We start from the raw sequence: 17441 nt of genomic DNA on the forward strand, positions 1-17441 counted from the left end.
TTAGAAAATCCCCAGAATAAAAACGGTAATAGAATTCTATTTAAATTAAGCAAAAACATAACATAACATAGCAACATAACATAACATAACTTGGTGGAAGAGAACATAGTCGCAAAAAACTGGAGGCACTGTACCTCTGAATACCAGCTGTTGGAAATCACAAGTGGGGAGAGTGTAGAGTGCAGTGCAAAAAGCAGCCACTCGCCCACCTGTCTAACCTCTGAAGGCTGGGCAATGTAGAACAGGGTGTCAGCTGACATCCTTAGAGAGCTGAGAGGCCCATACAGGAGACAGATGTTGTTAAGATACCCTGGTTGCTATGCTGTGAAGCCCTCGGTTACTGGGGCAGGGTTTTGCTTCATCCAAAGGCAGCAAACTGCAGAAGCAGGATGGTCTTTGTTTTGACGGTTGAGGGGCTGGGGACTAACCACATCCCTTTCTGCCCAGAGGTGCGGAGACTCAGAAGTGGTGGACGAGAAAGGCTCCATCTCCTCAGGTTCCCTCTCGCCAGTCGTTACGCCCGTCTTTCAGGACGTCCTCATGCAGTTCCTGGACACCCAGGCTCCCGTGCTAAGTATGGGCTCTGGTGTATGGGCTCTCACCTTCAACTCCTGGCAGGCCCCGAGGCGGCAGTTGGGAAAGCATTGCCCTCCTTTGCTTACCCTTCCTTTGGGGAAATGTGGCTACACTGCTGCTTCCTCACCTGCTCTTCTCCCTTTCCCTGGCAGCCGACCCCAGCAACGAGAACGAGAGGGTGGAGTTCTTCAACCTGGTCCTGCTGTTCTGTGAGCTGATCAGGCACGACGTCTTCTCCCACAACATGTACATGTGCACGCTGATCTCCCGCGGGGACCTGGCCATCGAGCATGGGCCTCGCCCTCCTTCGCCCTTTGACGACACAGCCGACGAGCACGACAGGAAGGAGGTGGAAGGGAGCAGCAGCATGAAGCTGGAGGTGTGGGCCAGGGAAGAGAAGGAGATAGTGCAGGAGAAAAAGGGGACTTTGGGGCTTGCTTGTGGGGCTTTTAGGATCTGAATGGCTGCGCCTTGTTTCCTGTCTCTCCCAGGACACGGGCCTGTCAGAGTGCCAGATGGACATTGACCACAACTCCAGCGTGATTTTTGATGATATGGAGAAGACAGATTTCTCGGTATGACCTGCCAGGGTGGCCCTGGCCAGGCCCCTTTCTAAGTCCTATACTTCTGACTTCAGAAAATAATGGGGGGTTTTGGTGTGTGCCCCCCACCCCAGTGTTTGGGGGGGAGTAGTGCATGCCTTTGGTTTCCTCTGCCTGGTATGCTGCAGAGAGGGCACAGCCCATAAGCATTCTGCTCCCTGAATGCCCGTTTTTTTTCAGTATTCAAAGAGGCAGCCAGGGATGAGGGCAGAGCTTGGCACAGCCAAAGTCACCTTTTCGTGGCAGCCAAAGTGGGGTTGCGTGCAGGGAGTCAGGTGGCCCTGACAGCGTAAACGTGGGTTTAGTGGGAGAGACAGAAGCAAGTCGTTGGAATCCTTGGAAGCCAGCTGATTACCCCAGGCTCCCGCCTCCCACTGCACTGCCTGGTGCTCAATGAATGCAGTGAGTGACAGGCCTGTTTGGTGTGTTGGCCACGTGACTATAGCAACCTTGCTTTGGTGTCCTTCCGAGACTGCTTTTTTTGAAGGTAGCCTTTTTCCTTCCCCTTTCCAACTAGTTCAGTGACCTCACCTTGCCTTCTGCGTGTGCATCTCTCTTCTCCCCCCACCAGATGTTTTCCCCTCCCATGCACTGCGAGTCCAAAGCCAGCCCTTCTCCGGAGAAACTGGATCTTGAGAAGGACATCAAGCCTCTCCTGAAGGACAGAGTTGCAGATGGAATGCTGGCGTCCCTCTATGACCAGCCTCGGCATATCCAGTACTCCATGCACTTCCCTATTCCACAGGTAGGAGAGGAAGCAGCTCAAGGCTTGCTCTGGATGGAGAGAACAGGAGTAGAAATCAGATGCATGAGACCTAATCTCCTCTAAATAAAATGACTGTATTATGCTATCAGTTGTGAGAAACCCACAGCATACGCTGCAGTGAATAACAACACATTACAGATAAATGCATACCATGTTTACTAAACAGTGGAATACAAGTGAAGTCAGTTTCCACTACACACACTCCCAAGGAACTAGAAGTTAGCTATTTCTTCTGAACTCCAATTAAGTTGTAGCTAGGCTGGAAAGCTTGCCTCTTGTTTGGTATCCATATGAAATTTTCCTACAAAGCACATTCATTTTTGCATACCATCATGTCAGTTTGCAATCAAAACCTTTCATAAATCAAAAGAAACTTGCCACTCGAGTTCCAAACAAATATTCAACACAACCAGGCCAATTAATTAAATTAATTAATTAAATTTGTTAGTTGCTTTATCTTGCCCAGGACAACTCAGAGCACTTCCAACCAACCAACCAGGCAGACAATTAAAGCTCACTAGATACATTAAAACCATCGGGTAGAAAACAACAACACCTACATTAAAAACATTCCACCCACTTCTACAAGGCTGCTGATAGTTCTAGGCCGAAGACCTGGTTATAGAGGAAAGTTTTTTGTCTGGCACCTAAAAAAAAAAAAAGACTAACCCTCCCTTTTAGAAAATAACCCTGGTTTCAGAAAATTTACTTGTCAAATTGCTTTTAAACGGCTTACGTTGCAAACTGAGTCTGCCTGTGTTATATTTCCACTATTTTACTTTTTATTTTTGATGATAAGTTATGCTGCAATAGGCAGGTGATGAACTGCCTACTGCTGTTCAGCTAGCTGAAACTTCAGCTAGTGCAGAATTCAGCAGCCAGGTTGCTCACCATAGCAAGACGGTTTGAGCATATTACACTGATCCTGGAGTGACTGCACTGGCTACCAATTAGTTTCCAGGCCCAATTCAAAGGGCTAGTTTTGACCTATAAAGCCTTAAATGGCTCAGGACTGCAATACCTCAAGGGTATTTTTACATATGAACCTATGAGATCGTCTTCTGAGGCCCTCCTTCATGTGCCTCCTCCTTGAGAGATCTGGAGGGTGGCAACATGAGGACAGGCCTCCTCTGCATTTACTCCCCATCTTGAATGCTTTCCCCAGGGGAATTCGCCTGGCGCCTTCATTATACACCTTTAGGCGCCAGGCAAAAACGTTCCTTTTTAACCAGGCCGTTGGTTGATTTGATTGACATCCTATGCCCTTTCAAAATGTGGTTTTTTTGGGGGGGTTATTGGGTGGTTGTTTTTATTCTGATTATATATTTTGTGGTTTTATATTTTGATTTTGTTCTATGAACCGCCCAATGACCTCTGGGTATAGGGCGCTATATAAGTTCAATAAATAAATAAAATTAAACATAATTCTCTATTTGTCTTCCCCTTGTCTGAATAAAGAGAGCCGGTAATGTTTAATACACTTAATGATAACATCAGCTTACATTCTATAAACAAGATCTTTGACCGATATAGTGACTAATACAACATGCAGGTAGTATGGATTCAGATTTCTCCTGTGTCACTTTGAAAAATGTAATCTCCATTAGAATTTGTAGGTCTTTTCTTTTTTAAAAAAATATTTATACTTTTCACATTTATACATTTCATTAATTTTACAATCATTTTAACATTTCAAGGTTTGACTTCCTTCCCCCTCTTTCTGCAGTTCCTTAAATTTATTTTTTAATATCTTCTGCATATCCAAACTCATTTAATTATCTACTCTAAATGTATACTCTTATGAAACTGCAGGTTATTACAATAATCCTGCCAATTTTTAAATCTTTTTACAGTTTAACTGTATATATTCAATAAACCGTTTCCATTCATTTATAAAAAGTTTGTTATCTTGATTTATTATTCTTCCAGTAAGTTTTGCCATTTCTGCATATTCCATAAGTTTTTGTATCCATTCTTCCTTTCCTGGGACTTCTTTCAATTTTGGGGCGAGTGACATTCTTGCCACTGTAGTCGCATACATGAATAAATTTCTGTACAGTCTGGGTAGTTCTGTTCCTATAATTCCCAAAAGAAAAGCTTCTGGGTGTTTTTTTTACAAACGTTATTTTAAACATCCTTTTCAATTCATTATAATTTCCCAGTAAGCTTTAACCTAACAACAAGACCACTGCATACGATAAAAAAAAAACCTTCTTTCGCTTTGCATTTCCAACACTTCATTGATTTAGATTTATACATTTTTGCCAGTTTACTCGATGTTAGATACCAACGATATATCATTTTCATATAATTTTCTCTTAAACCATAACATGCTGTAAATTTTATACGGTGGTATCGCGGGTTACAGACACTTCAGGTTACAGGTGCTTCAGGTTACAGACTCCTCTAACCCAGAAATAGTACCTCGGGTTAAGAACTTTGCTTCAGGATGAGAACAGAAATTGTTTGGCAGTGGCAGCAGGAGGCCCCATTAGCTAAAGTGGTACCTCGGGTTAAGGTTTCAGGTTAAGAACGGACCTCCAGAACGAATTAAGTTCTTAACCCAAAGTACCACTGTATTCATATTCCACAATTGTTCCCATGCTTCCATATCTATATTATGACCAATACCTATTGCCCAATGTATCATTGCGGATTTTACACACACATTCTTTGTCTCCCATTCCAATAATATTTTATACATTTTAGACACCTTATACATTATATTCCAACAGGTCTTACTCCAGTTGTGATATTTGTTCCCCAAACCCTCGTATCTTATCTTTCTTAAATACTTCATTCAAATGATGATATTGTAACCATGTTGTTAATTTCCCTGATAATTCCTTAAATTCTTTTAATTTATATTCTCCTCCCTCTTGTTTTAATAGTTTTCTATAAGTTGCCCACCCTTCTATCATATTATTTTTCTTTACCACTATAGCTTCCAGCGGTGAGAGCCATTAAAAAAAATTTTTGATTTAATTTTTAAAATTAATTTATTACCTCTAATAAATTATTGTATTTATCCCATACTCTATACAAGTTTTTCCTAATTATATGATTTGTAAATCCTTTATGAACTCTCACCTTTTGTACCATAAATAAGCGTGCCAGCCAAAAATATTATCATGACCTTCTAAGTCTAAAATATGTGAATTTCCTAACATCCATTCCTTCAACCAACAAAGACAGCATGCCTCATAATAAAATCTCATATCCGGCAGGGAAAAACCTCCTCTTTCTTTTGCATCTATCAATATTTTATATTTTATTCTCAGTTTTTTCCCTTGCCAAATATATTTGGAGATATCTTTTCGCCATACATTGAAACAATCTGTCCTGCCAATCACCGAAATCAATTGAAACAAAAATAACATTCTGGGCAACACATTTATCTTTATGGTCTACAGTCTACCTAATAATGAAAGATTCATTCTGTTCTAAATTTGCAAATTTCTTTTAATATCTTACCACCTTTTAAAATAATCATCTCTATATAAATTTATATTATTTGCTGTTACCCATGCACCTAAATATTTAACCGTTCTTTCAATCTTTAAACTGGATACATCTTGTAATTTGTTCTTACTCTCCTTCTTTATATTTTTAAGCAAGAGTTTGGTTTTACCTTTATTAATCTGCTACTTCGTCAATTTTTAAAAATTTCTTATAATACTTTGAGGATTGACTCTATTGGTTCTTCTACAGATATCACCACATCATCTGCACATGCTTTTAATTTATATTGTCTCTGTTCCACTCTTACGTCTTTAATCTTGATTACATCTTATTCTTTGCGCCAAAACTTTAAAACTATTATAAACAATAAAGGTGACAACAGACAGCCTTGTATTGCTCCTTTAGTTATTTTACACTTCTCAGTCAGAACGCTATATACCATCAGCTTAGCTGACTGGTCAGTATATATTACCTTAACTCCTTTTATATAAGTGTCTCCACAACCCATATATTCTAAAACTTTAAACATAAAATCGCAGGAGACGTTATCAAATGCTTTTTTTAGGAATCAAAATTATATAAGCATTCTTCCATGATTTTGGCAGCTCGCCCATATTTAAAATCATATTCATAATGTCCTTTAATGGTTGTTTTAGATAATCCTGCCAAGAATTTGTAGGTCTTGTTGTGTTTTGATGTCGTGTGCACCATTGTATTTACAGTGAAGGAAATCTTGTTTGGCACTTTTCCTCTTAAGGCTCTCTAAGTAGATTCTTTGTTGTGTGTGTTTTTCATATGTAAACAAGAACAATAGGTTGTGTATAATTTGGGTCTTGTGTTTCTGTTGGTGGAAGACACCTGTTGTGTATAAATTTATATTGCTAGATGGGAACAGGCCACTTAGTATGGTGTTTGAGGTGGCTTCTGCCTGCAGCAGTCCCTCTCCAACTTTTAGCACTGCAGAAATCCATCTGGGGTTTGACAAGCTGCATATTCCACCTGACACCACTTAATTCCCTCCTCACCACTGCCTTCCATGTAGTTGAGATGCTGTCACTTTCCCCTCATTACATCCTTAAGAACATGAGGGAGATATCATTTGCAGAAGCTGCTTCTGTGTGCTTGTCAAACTTCTCTGCCCATGACCTGCATCATTTGGGTTTTGCTACCTTTCTGGGTTAGAACAGGGTGGTCCAACATGCAGCCTTCAAGGCCTCTTTTATCAGCCCTCAACATTTGACATGCCCCCCCCCCCCGTGCTTGCGCTGCCTTCCCAAAGCCGAGTAAGCATGGCACTTTGGGAAGGAGGTTTGAGGGCTCTTACAGTGTGCTAGTTAGTGCTTTCCCACCTTTCGGAAGAAGGTGGGAGGACTCTAGGAAATGTGAAAGCCCTGAGTTAGAACATGAATTTGTGCATGCTTCCTCTCCCCGCCCCCTGTCTGATTTATAAAAACATTAATGTGGCTGTCCCCCCATTTAAAAAAGGTAGTATGGTAACTTGCAGGGCTCGACTACTGACACAAAACAAAGCGACCTATCACCCATCTTATTATGATTAATATTTATTAGCTGCTTTTTTCAGAAACATGAACTCAGAGTGACTTGGAAACAACTTGCAAAGTAGAAACTTGGAGGCAGCTTCTTAGACTGTGATCTGGAGCGGGGTGGGGGCTGTGGCCCTCCAGATGTTGCTGGACTCCAACTCCCAGCAGCCCCAGCAGCCAACATGGCCACTGGCAAAGGATGATCGAAGTCCAGCATCATCCGCTGGGCCACAACTTTCCCACCCTTGATCTAGTGCATGGTGCAGTGTGGCAAAGATGGCCAATGTGCCATATAAACTTTTCTCTGCCAGCTACTTTATACATGTAGATTTAGGAGAGAGGGCACAGCTCAGTGGCAGAGTGTGTGCTTTGCATGCAGAACTTCCCAGGTCTGACTGCTGGCACAGCACAACTTTCCCACCCTTGATCTAGTGCATGGTGCAGTGTGGCAAAGATGGCCAATGTGCCATATAAACTTTTCTCTGCCAGCTACTTTATACATGTAGATTTAGGAGAGAGGGCACAGCTCAGTGGCAGAGTGTGTGCTTTGCATGCAGAACTTCCCAGGTCTGACTGCTGGCATTTTCAGCCAAAGGCTTTAGATAGATAGGTGCTGAGGGACAAAGTAGGCCCATCATGGGCTGGGTGGACAAAAGTTCCGATTTACAACATGGCACCTTCCTATGAGCAACTCTTGCGTTTTTCTCAAAAGCATTTCCCACTGTCTGCTACGTTATGAAAATTCTTTATGTTCTCTGCCTTGGTTCACCAACCCTGCACTAAAGAGTACTGTTTTTGGTTCAGCAGGCCAGACCTTTCTCTGGGCAACCCCCTGTTGAAGTCCATTGTGCAGCACTTCCCAAGCGCCTGGAAGCCAGTTGGTGGTCAGGCGCTTGGGAACTGCCTTACAAGGGGCTTTGCTGTTGCTGCAGCACCAAGCTGTTTGCATTGAAATGACCATTAGAGCTGAGGTTTTCTCCCTCTATTTTGGCAGCAGTTTCAGTGCTGGTAGAGATGCACCTTGCTCCTGCCTAGTTGTCCCTTTGCAGCCACTCCAGTACCTGCCCACTGCACCTGACATCAGGTGTGGGGTAGGTGAGCATGGTTTAGGGGAAATGTCTTTGAGGTCCCCCACACCCTGCTTCACTGGGTTTGTGAGGTAGGCAAGGGCCTCTTAACACTGTTAGCTGGAAAACCTCCCCGCCTGGCATCAGCAGCTGACACCCATCCCTTCCAACCTCTTACATCTCAGGAGGAGTCAAGCAGCCACGAATGCAACCAGCGGCTGGTGGTCCTTTTTGGTGTTGGGAAGCAGCGTGATGAGGCACGGCATGCCATCAAGAAGATAACCAAAGATATCCTGAAGGTGTTAAACAGGAAGAGCACAGCAGAGACAGGTCTGTGGGGCACCTGTGTGTCCAAAGAGCAGGCTTTCCCAAACCTGGGTCTCCAGCCGTTGTTGTTGGACTACAACTCCCATCATCCCTACCTAGCAAGACCAGTGGACAGGGATGATGGAAATTGTAGTCCAAAAACAGTTGGAGTCCCAAAGTTGGGAAACCCTGTGTTATGGGATCGTGCACTTTACATGGGGCTTCTTTTGAACACTGGAAAGGACAATGTGTTCAAAATATGGCAGTGCTTGTGGGTGAGATCACATTTGGTCAGTATTGAAATAATTGTGATGGCTTCCTGAACTACTTCAGAGTACTGCTTTTGACCCAAGTGGCCTGTGACCAGGTTACCTGAATGGTCATCTCCAATATCACTATCATCTTATTGTTACCATTATTACATTTCTTACCTGCGTTATGTTTCTTCACGTAAGGTCCCAGGGCCACATTACAGCAGTGTAAAAACAAGATATTAAAGTCAGTTAAAGCAATTTACAGTCAAAAGAATAGGGCGGCTCCTAGAAACACACACCTCAGGCGTAGAATGCCAGAATAAAGAGGTGCGTGTTCAGCATGGGACGGAAGCTGTCCTGTGAAGATGCTACATGTGCCTCTGTGGGGAGTGAATTCCATAGCTTAAGTGCTGCCACAGATAGTGAACACTCTCCTGGGCTGCTTTCATGCCCTAAACTTCTGAGGGTGGTGGAGCTACCAAGAGGATCTTAACATATGAGAGGGTCTCCAGGGAAGGAAGCAGCCTTTCCAATATCTGGGGCCTAATTATTTAGGGCTTTGAACACTAATTTGACCACCTTCATTTGATCCTGGTAATGAACTGATGATCTGCCAGCCTGCTAAGGTCATCCTCTGAAGGCTTCCTGCAAAGTTAGGTGAGCCACACCTGGAGAGGAGGCTTTTTATTTTGAGGCACCTAGCCTATGGAATGCTATCTTCCAGGATATTCAGGGGCCCTCTCTGAGATACGTTTCGGGCACCAGGTTAAAAACCACTCTGTTTGCTGAGGTTCTTTGGGGCACAATAATATACAGTGCTTCTAATTCCCAACTACCATACTGTAAACTGCTGCTTTTTGTACTTAACGAGTAATTGCAAAACTCATTGCCATTTTCACATTGATTGTCTACTGACATTGTATCGCTTATGGTTTTCCTGAAGCTGCTCTTTGTGTTTATGCAAATGGAAAATGTGGGGCTTACATTTCTAAGCAAAAGCTAAGCAGCAGCCGTGTGGTTTTGTTTTGTTTTTCTTCCTTCCTTCTGTATAGGGGGAGAGGAGGGGCAGAAAAGGAAACGGAACAAGCCAGAGGCCTTCCCGACAGCCGAGGACATCTTTGCTAAGTTCCAACACCTTTCTCATTTTGACCAGCACCTTGTCACCTCTCAGGTGTGTGCCTTGTGTGTGAGGACAGGGATCTCCTTTGGTCATGTGCCTTTCAGCTGATTACTGAAAGGCACATGTGTCTCAGGGGCAGAGCATGTGCTATGTACATAGAAGGTCCCAGGTTCAATCCCTGGCATCTCTGGTCTATAGTTTCATGCAGCAGATGTTGAGAAAAAGAAAGAAAACTGCTGCCGGTCAGTGAAGACAGTATTGGGCTACATCAGGCATGCAGATCCTTCTTCAGGCCATGGGCCATATTCCATTGTGTGCAAGTTTTTTTGGGGTTGATGCCAGTGGTGGGTGTGGCCAAAGTAGGCATGGCCAGACACACCTACACACCCCGCTCTCCATCCTTCATCCAGGCAAGCAAGAGATCCCATCACAGTGCAAGGACACATTCCACCCAGGTAAAGTCCCTAGAGGAGGGGACAGAACAGGGCCAGTGAGGGGTGTGGCCTGGGGAGGGGGCATGGCCCGGGACAGACAGAGAGGCCTGGAGGGCTGCATCTGGACCCCCCCAGGGCTGACACCCACCCACCCCAGGCGATGTGGACCAATGGGCTGCCTTGATGCAAGGCAGCGGCTTCGTAATTGGTGGCTGTTGACCCCCTGCTCCCCAACTCCAGGTATCGCGCAACGTCTTAGAGCAGATCACCAGCTTTGCCTTAGGGATGTCCTACCACCTGCCCCTGGTGCAGCACGTCCAGTTCATCTTCGACCTGATGGAGTACTCGCTCAACATCAGTGGGCTCATCGACTTCGCCATCCAGGTGGGCATCTCGAAGCTGGTGGCTGATGATAGAAGCCGCTTCGGTCCCCTCTTCATTTCTCTCCCTCCCATCTTCCTTATAGCAGCCTTTCCAGCCTGATACCCTTTAGATGTTTCAGACTACAACTCCACCTGCATCCATCAGCACAGCTGGCTTGGGCTGTTGCGAATGGTGGTCCAAGGCACGTGGATGGCACTTGGTTGGGTCCTGCTGCTGTATGCGTTGACCCCACCCCTTCCAGAAACCTTGTGCTTGGTTAAGTCAGGGATGCAGAAAGCAATCGTCTTTCAAACATGGTTGGACTCACAGTTCCCATCATCTCCAATGGTCAGGTGATGCAGCAGAGCTCTTCTTATGTTACCAAATACAATAGCAGTGAAAGGATAGCAGTGAGAATGAACAGACAGAACAAAATTGTACACACCAAATGGAAGTGCATGTAATACAGTGGTACCTCTGGATGCGAACAGGATCCGTTCCAGAGCCCCGTTCGCATCCTGAGTAGAACATAACACGCATGTGCTCGGGTTGTGTTTCGCCGCTTCCGCGCATGCGTGTTATGTCATTTTGAGCGTCTGCACGAGCGGTGAAACCCGGAAGTAACGCACTCCGTTACTTCTGGGTTGCCGCAGAGCGTAACTTGAAAACGCTCAACCTGAAGCATATTTAACCCGAGATATGACTGTACACAAACTGTTTGCACCTTACTGTTGTTAGTCCAGTTGGAGAGAGGCGTCCAAGTGAGCTGTCTCCACCCACCAACCAGGATCAGAGCATCTTCTCTGTCTTTCCTCTCATGTTCTGCCTTTTGTGTTTCATAAAAGAGAAGTCTGCTTCTTGCCTTTCTCCAGTCTGCTTCTCCCTCCTCTGTTCCATAGGAACACCAGAAGAGCCCTGCTGGGTCAGCCCAAGGGCCCAGAACCATGTTATTGTACAGTGGTGAACCAGGTTCGCTTGAGAATGCTGCAAGCAGGACAGGAGTGCAATAGTGCTCTTTTCACTTGTGCTCCCCAGCAACTTATTCTGGAGCATGCTGTCTCTGATACTGGAGATACTTTAGTACAATGTTTCTCAAACCTGAGTCTCCACCTGTTTTTGGATTTTAGTTCACATCATCCCTGACCACTGGCTCTGCTAGCTAGTTGTAGTCCAGCAAACCTTGAAGCTGAGCTGCCTTGAGATAAATCTCGCGGCTTCATTTACCAAAACAAAAAGCAAAACTTGGATACATTTTCACTTTAAAAGGCCCATCACCTGCCACTGTGATGCCTGGCCTGCAAACTCTGGTTTGATTGTGTTCTCCAGACCCAAGATTCCAAGCTGTTGTTTGCAGCTGGTTGGTGATCCTTGTTTGGAGGCTTTGTGCAAGTCACAGCTTCCTGGGTCAGGTGTTACATGAAACTGTGGCTTTGCCCCAAAGGAAAAGTAATTCATTTAAGCATGTGGGAGAGAGGAGGGACTGTGTGAGCACAAAGCCCCATGGGGAACTAGCCACTGGCTACTTAGAGAGTTCATGGGTGAGGGGGCCACAGACCTACATCTCCAAGCCCCTCAGTATTCTTTTGGAAAACTTCAACTCCTGACCTATTTCTGTCAACAGAAACAGAAACATCTTTTGTAAGGGGCTGGGAATGGTGGTCTGTGAGCTAGTGTGCTGTGTCACTCACACATGCCTCCTTTAATCATTACATTTTCTTGTGTTGAATCCAGCTGCTGAATGAGCTGAGTGTGGTGGAGGCAGAGCTGCTGCTGAAGTCCTCTAACCTGGTGGGCAGCTACACCACCAGCCTGTGCCTGTGCATCGTGGCCGTGTTGCGGCACTATCATTCCTGCCTTATCCTGAATCAGGACCAGATGGCTCAAGTATTCGAAGGGTAGGAATCCAGTGCTTCTCAGCTGCTGCTCTAAGGGTGTCAGGGGCCTTGCATTGCGTAAGAGCTTCTTGTTGGTGCAGCTCCCCATCCTTAATGCCCGGAAATGCCCTGCATTGCCCCCTGCATGTTGAGTTTCCCCTCACCACCCTGCCTTCCATCACAGTTTCTCTCACTTTATTTGTAAACCTGTTGCTACATTTATATCCCACCATTTTTTCCAAGGAGCTCGAGGTGGCATACATGTTTCTCCCCCTCCCTTCCACTTTTAATCCTCACAACAATCGTGTCAGGGACTGGCAGGCTGCTGATGAGTGTGCCTCAGGGGAAAGGGGGCTGGAGTCATGAGAAGGGGGCAGTGGTTTGTGGGGACCTGTACTAGTCAGTAGGCAAGAGTCAGAGGCAGGGAAAGCTTTGGAGATGGGAGGCAGGACACAGGATTGGTCAGGAAAAGAGGAGGAAGAGGCAGGTTGGGCAAGTGAAGGGCTAGGAGTTTCGCTGCCCTTTCTTGCACCATTGTCTCCCAGAACCAGGAGGGGATTGAAGAGGGAAGAGCAGCAGCAGCTTCCACACAGGCGTAGTCTCCGGCTGTGTGCACACAGGCCTTAGGGGAAGATACATAAACTGGTGGAGGGTGTGTGGCCCTCTGTTGCTGCAAGTGCTCCATAGAGCACAGACCTGGGAATAGCTGCCTATACACCAGACTGGTGATGGGGAGGCGGTGCGCTGATGACAGAAGGCTAGGCTGAGAGACTGTGGCTTGCCCCAAGGTGACCAAGTGGAGGATTGGAACCCTCCCTGACTTAATCCAACCCTCTCACCACTCCTTCACCCTGCTTTCTTCTGCCCCTTCAGGTTGTGTGGGGTGGTGAAGCATGGCATGAACCGCTCCGACGGATCTTCTGCGGAACGCTGCATCCTAGCGTACCTCTATGACCTTTACACTTCCTGCAGCCACCTGAAGAGTAAATTTGGAGAGCTGTTCAGGTGAGCGCCATCTGGCTATCTAGGGAGGTGACGCAGGGAAGTGCGTTTTGTTTCTCCTACCTAAAAGGTCCTCATCCACCTTCCTTCCTTCTCCCCACCAGCGACTTCTGCTCCAAGGTGAAGAACACCATCTACTGCAACGTGGAGCCATCCGACTCAAACATGCTGTGGGAGCCCTTGTTCATGATCGACACCATCGAGAATCCGTCAGCCCACAACTTCACCTACACCAACCTGGGCAAGAGCCTCACCGACAACCCGGCCAACCGCTACAGCTTTGTGTGCAACGCCCTCATGCACGTTTGTGTGGGGCACCACGACCCTGATCGGTGAGAGCTGGACTAGGCTGGTTGGGCCTCTGGGCTGGGCTACCTCTCCTCTTAGTGACACTTTTTCAGGATGTAAGAGCTCTGGATGGGCTAGACTAGAGCAGAGCCTTCCGGCCCACCAGCCCTTCTCCTACAGGGGCCAACAGGCATTTCAGAAGAAAAGTATGAAGCCAATAGGCCTTGCCTACATTTTTGCCTCCCTCCTAGAAGCATATAGCATTTTTTTAAAAAAAAATTTAAATTGTGATGCTTTTCATACTGCTTGATTGTAAGTGGAAAAGCCTTGAAGTGATTTACAAAAAGAATAAACCAATAAATTCACCATAAGAAACCAGTTGAGAACAATTATTTAATACTTTCCGAAATAATTAAAAGTCACTGATAAACTAAAACTAGGATCAAAACACTGAGATCAAAAGAGCCATTCTACATTTCTGGACAGACCTGCCTAAAGAAGTGCAGGTCTCTTAAGAGGTATACTGCCTCTGCACGTGGAGGTGCCATTTGACCGCCACAAATTACCACTGCTAGGTTTCTTCTCCATTTAGTATGTCTTAATCGCCTCTTTTGAAGCCATTCAGGCCAGGGGCCTTCATTACCACCACCAATGCCTTTCCTTGCGCAGGGTCAACGACATCGCGATCCTGTGCGCTGAACTGACGGGCTACTGCAAGTCACTCAGTGCCGAGTGGCTGGGTGTGCTGAAGGCTTTGTGCTGCTCCTCCAACAACGGGACTTGTGGCTTCAATGACCTCCTCTGCAATGTGGACGTAAGGGCAGGGCCCGGGCTGTGATGGGGGTGGGGACATTGGAGTTGTGCTGGATAGAGTGTGCATGGAGGCTGCTGAGGGTACCTGGAGAAGTGTCAGGGTGTGAAATCCTTGAGGAGCAACTCAAGGGAATACACAGGATGCTAGAAAGAGGAAAGGCACCTGTTTTACACACAGAAGGTCACAGGCTCAATCCTGGCATCTCCTGGTAGGGAATCTGCCTGAAACCCTGGAGAGCAGCTGCTGGCCAGTGTAAACAATACTGAGCGAGATAGACCAATGGTCTGGCTCAGTTCGAAGCAGCTTCCTGTGTTCCTATGTCTGCTGCTAGCTAAATATATACTGTGGAGTGCTGCATTTGCTTGAAGGGCTTTACCCAGGAATTTTAATCTCTGTCACAAGACATTTCTTTTTTCATTTCTTTACCTTTTTACTCTCTCTCTATTCTGTTATTATTCCCTTTAACATTCTCTTGTACTATATTTTGGTAAGAACTGCATGCAGGTGAAAGTGACAGACAGTTGGTAAAGGACCCTGTGTGAGAGGCAGGGAAGGTGAGATCCCAGGGTCAGAGGCTGGGGGAAGAAAGGGATGCTCCCCGGTGAGAGCTTGGAGGATGCTACCTTTTCTTATGGGACAAAAGTTAAGGTGAGAGAGGACTTTTTGTAATTTTTAATCCTTTCTCTTTTATCTCTTTCCTTCTTTTTATTGTTTCTTTTTTGTTTAGCTCAGTTTGTTTCTTAATTATATTATGAAAAGTCTTAATAAAACTTTATTTAAAAGAAAGAAAGGGAAAGAAACAAAGAGAAAGATAAATACTCCCCAGCCTGAGGCTATGGCGTGACGAGGTCTTGTGTGTGGATTGCTCTTGAGTGATTCCAGTTCCACAGAAGCAACCTTTTTTTAATTAAAAAAGTCTCAGCTGTGGCCTTCTCCTCCCCTTAGGTGAGTGACTTGTCTTTCCATGACTCCCTTGCCACGTTCGTGGCCATCCTCATTGCTCGCCAGTGCCTCCTCCTCGAGGACCTGATCCGCTGTGCTGCCATCCCTTCGTTGCTCAATGCTGGTGAGTGCCTGCTTGCAGTGGCTGGGACCCTGCTTCCTAGGAAGGGGCCTTGCAAATGGAGGCCTGCCCACCCTCCTTGAAAAGTAGAGGATCAGCTCAGATCAGTTGCCACTGGTGGTTTTACCTTTCTGCAGCTTGCAGCGAGCAGGACTCGGAGCCCGGAGCCCGCCTGACCTGCCGGATTTTGCTCCACCTCTTCAAGACCCCGCAGCTGAACCCCTGCCAGCAGGACAGCAGTAAGTGATCGCTCCTTTGGGGCTTTTCCTCTTCCGTGTCTCTTCTTGCCCTGATGGAGGATGCTGCTCTCCCCAAACCCTCTTTCCTGCTGTGCAGTTTCATGGTCAACCTGTTGCTGCTGACAGTTGTCTCTTCAGCCTATGGGGCAGAGCATCCCCCATGGGGTGGTGTCTGCAAGTTCTTCCCTTAACTCCATTAACTGATCCTAAACAGACTCTCTTTTACCACCTCTTCCTTGCTTCCTCGCTTGCTGTGTCTCCTGACTTGGCCAGCTGGTGACATCTGCCCTTCTTTCTCATGGCTGGTCAAAACCACCTTCCCACATTGACTGAGCCAGCCTTTGCCCTGGTGGCCAGTCAGGCCTCTGGTGCCTTATGGTGACTCCCTGTGGCCACAGTAATGCACTGGATGGCCCTAAATATCTACACAGTAGCTACTAGCTGGGATGGCTAAATGGAAGTCTCCATTTATTGCTGGGATGCAGACCCTGTGACAGTCCCAAGAGTTATCAGACTCCAGCTTCCATAATCTCTAGCCATTGGTCATGCTGGCTAAGCATGATAGGAACCCTTCTTGGGGCTCCTCTTAGGTTGAGAGCCAGCAGGTGTCTTGAGCACTGTGGTTGGGTCTGGCCACCATTCCATTCCATTCACTGCTTTGTCAAGAAAAAACCCAAAAGCAGTTTACAAAAAAATTTAAAAAAGCAGGAGAGTAACTTTGTAGGCTTATTTACAGGGCTATCATAACTGTTTCCAAAAAGATCACGAAGAAACCAAGGTCTGCCCAATGTCCCAGGGAGGAGGCCAGCAAACACTTCTCACAATGTCCTGAAGGCTCCATTCTTGACCAGAATTTTTATCACTGTAGCTTTCCCAAGCACCAAGGCTTTAACAATAAGCAATGGCTAAATGTTCTGTACAATGACACCATCCTGGCTGCTCTGTGTTCACCAGCTACTGCATTGCCTTTGGGTGCCTTTTTGTCTCCCAGCTTGATCTGGAGTATTCATAGTCTGTTCATGGCAAGAGCTTTTCCCTTCCCTTGTCACCTTGCTACAGGCAAGCCGTCAGTGGGCATCCGCTCTTCCTGCGATCGACACCTGCTGGCTGCTTCCCAGAACCGCATTGTGGACGGAGCCGTGTTTGCTGTGTTGAAGGCTGTCTTCGTACTGGGTATGTGCCTGGGGAATGTAGGTTCCTGTCTCCAGGAACGTGAGGAGATGGGCACAGTCCTGCCTCACCTGAGAGGCACAGCAACATGTGGCCGTTACATGTGGGTCTCTGCCCTGGGTGACCCTTGCTCCTGGTTGCAGGGGATGCCGAACTGAAGGGCTCTGGCTTTTCCCATCCGGCCGGGGTGGATGATCTTGTGGAAGATGACAAGAAGCCTGCAAGCCGGATGGTCTCCATAGAGACAGCCAGCCTGGACGTTTATGCCAAGTACGTCCTGAGGAGCATCTGTCAGCAGGTGAGCACAGTGAGCTTCGTTTGCCCTTCTATTGCTCCTGCCTCCCGTTCCATGGAGACATGGATGGTGGACAGGTTTCAGTCAGAGTTCTGGCTTGTTGTGTGAGGTCCCCATGGGTTCATTGACCTGCCTTAGAAAACTCTGGGGACATGGTTGAGTTCCAGAATATGAATGGACCAGGGGACTGTTCTTATTGAGA

The 17441-nt window shown here is 46.3% G+C and overlaps 1 protein-coding gene across 12 annotated transcripts in view; it reads left to right on the forward strand.

Moving 5' to 3' along the window:
• Positions 1-17441, forward strand: part of MED12 (mediator complex subunit 12) — a 49610-nt gene that overhangs the window by 13008 nt on the left and 19161 nt on the right. For 5 of the 12 annotated variants that reach the window (XM_083596742.1, XM_083596743.1, XM_083596744.1 and 2 more), the window contains 15 exons: positions 448-574; positions 729-955; positions 1068-1151; positions 1750-1923; positions 8203-8347; positions 9630-9748; positions 10372-10515; positions 12226-12389; positions 13242-13373; positions 13475-13702; positions 14328-14472; positions 15418-15538; positions 15673-15774; positions 16834-16947; positions 17088-17242. In XM_083596742.1, the coding sequence (XP_083452868.1) occupies positions 448-574; positions 729-955; positions 1068-1151; positions 1750-1923; positions 8203-8347; positions 9630-9748; positions 10372-10515; positions 12226-12389; positions 13242-13373; positions 13475-13702; positions 14328-14472; positions 15418-15538; positions 15673-15774; positions 16834-16947; positions 17088-17242 (2181 nt within the window). Of the gene's footprint in view, positions 1-447; positions 575-728; positions 956-1067; positions 1152-1749; positions 1924-8202; positions 8348-9629; positions 9749-10107; positions 10153-10371; positions 10516-12225; positions 12390-13241; positions 13374-13474; positions 13703-14327; positions 14473-15417; positions 15539-15672; positions 15775-16833; positions 16948-17087; positions 17243-17441 lie in introns of all 12 variants that reach the window. The other 7 variants (XM_083596736.1, XM_083596740.1, XM_083596741.1 and 4 more) reach the window with 3 other exon arrangements.

The sequence above is a fragment of the Podarcis filfolensis genome (assembly GCF_964270895.1).
Source record: "Podarcis filfolensis genome assembly, chromosome: Z".
In the NCBI taxonomy this organism is placed as follows: Eukaryota; Metazoa; Chordata; class Lepidosauria; order Squamata; family Lacertidae; genus Podarcis; species Podarcis filfolensis.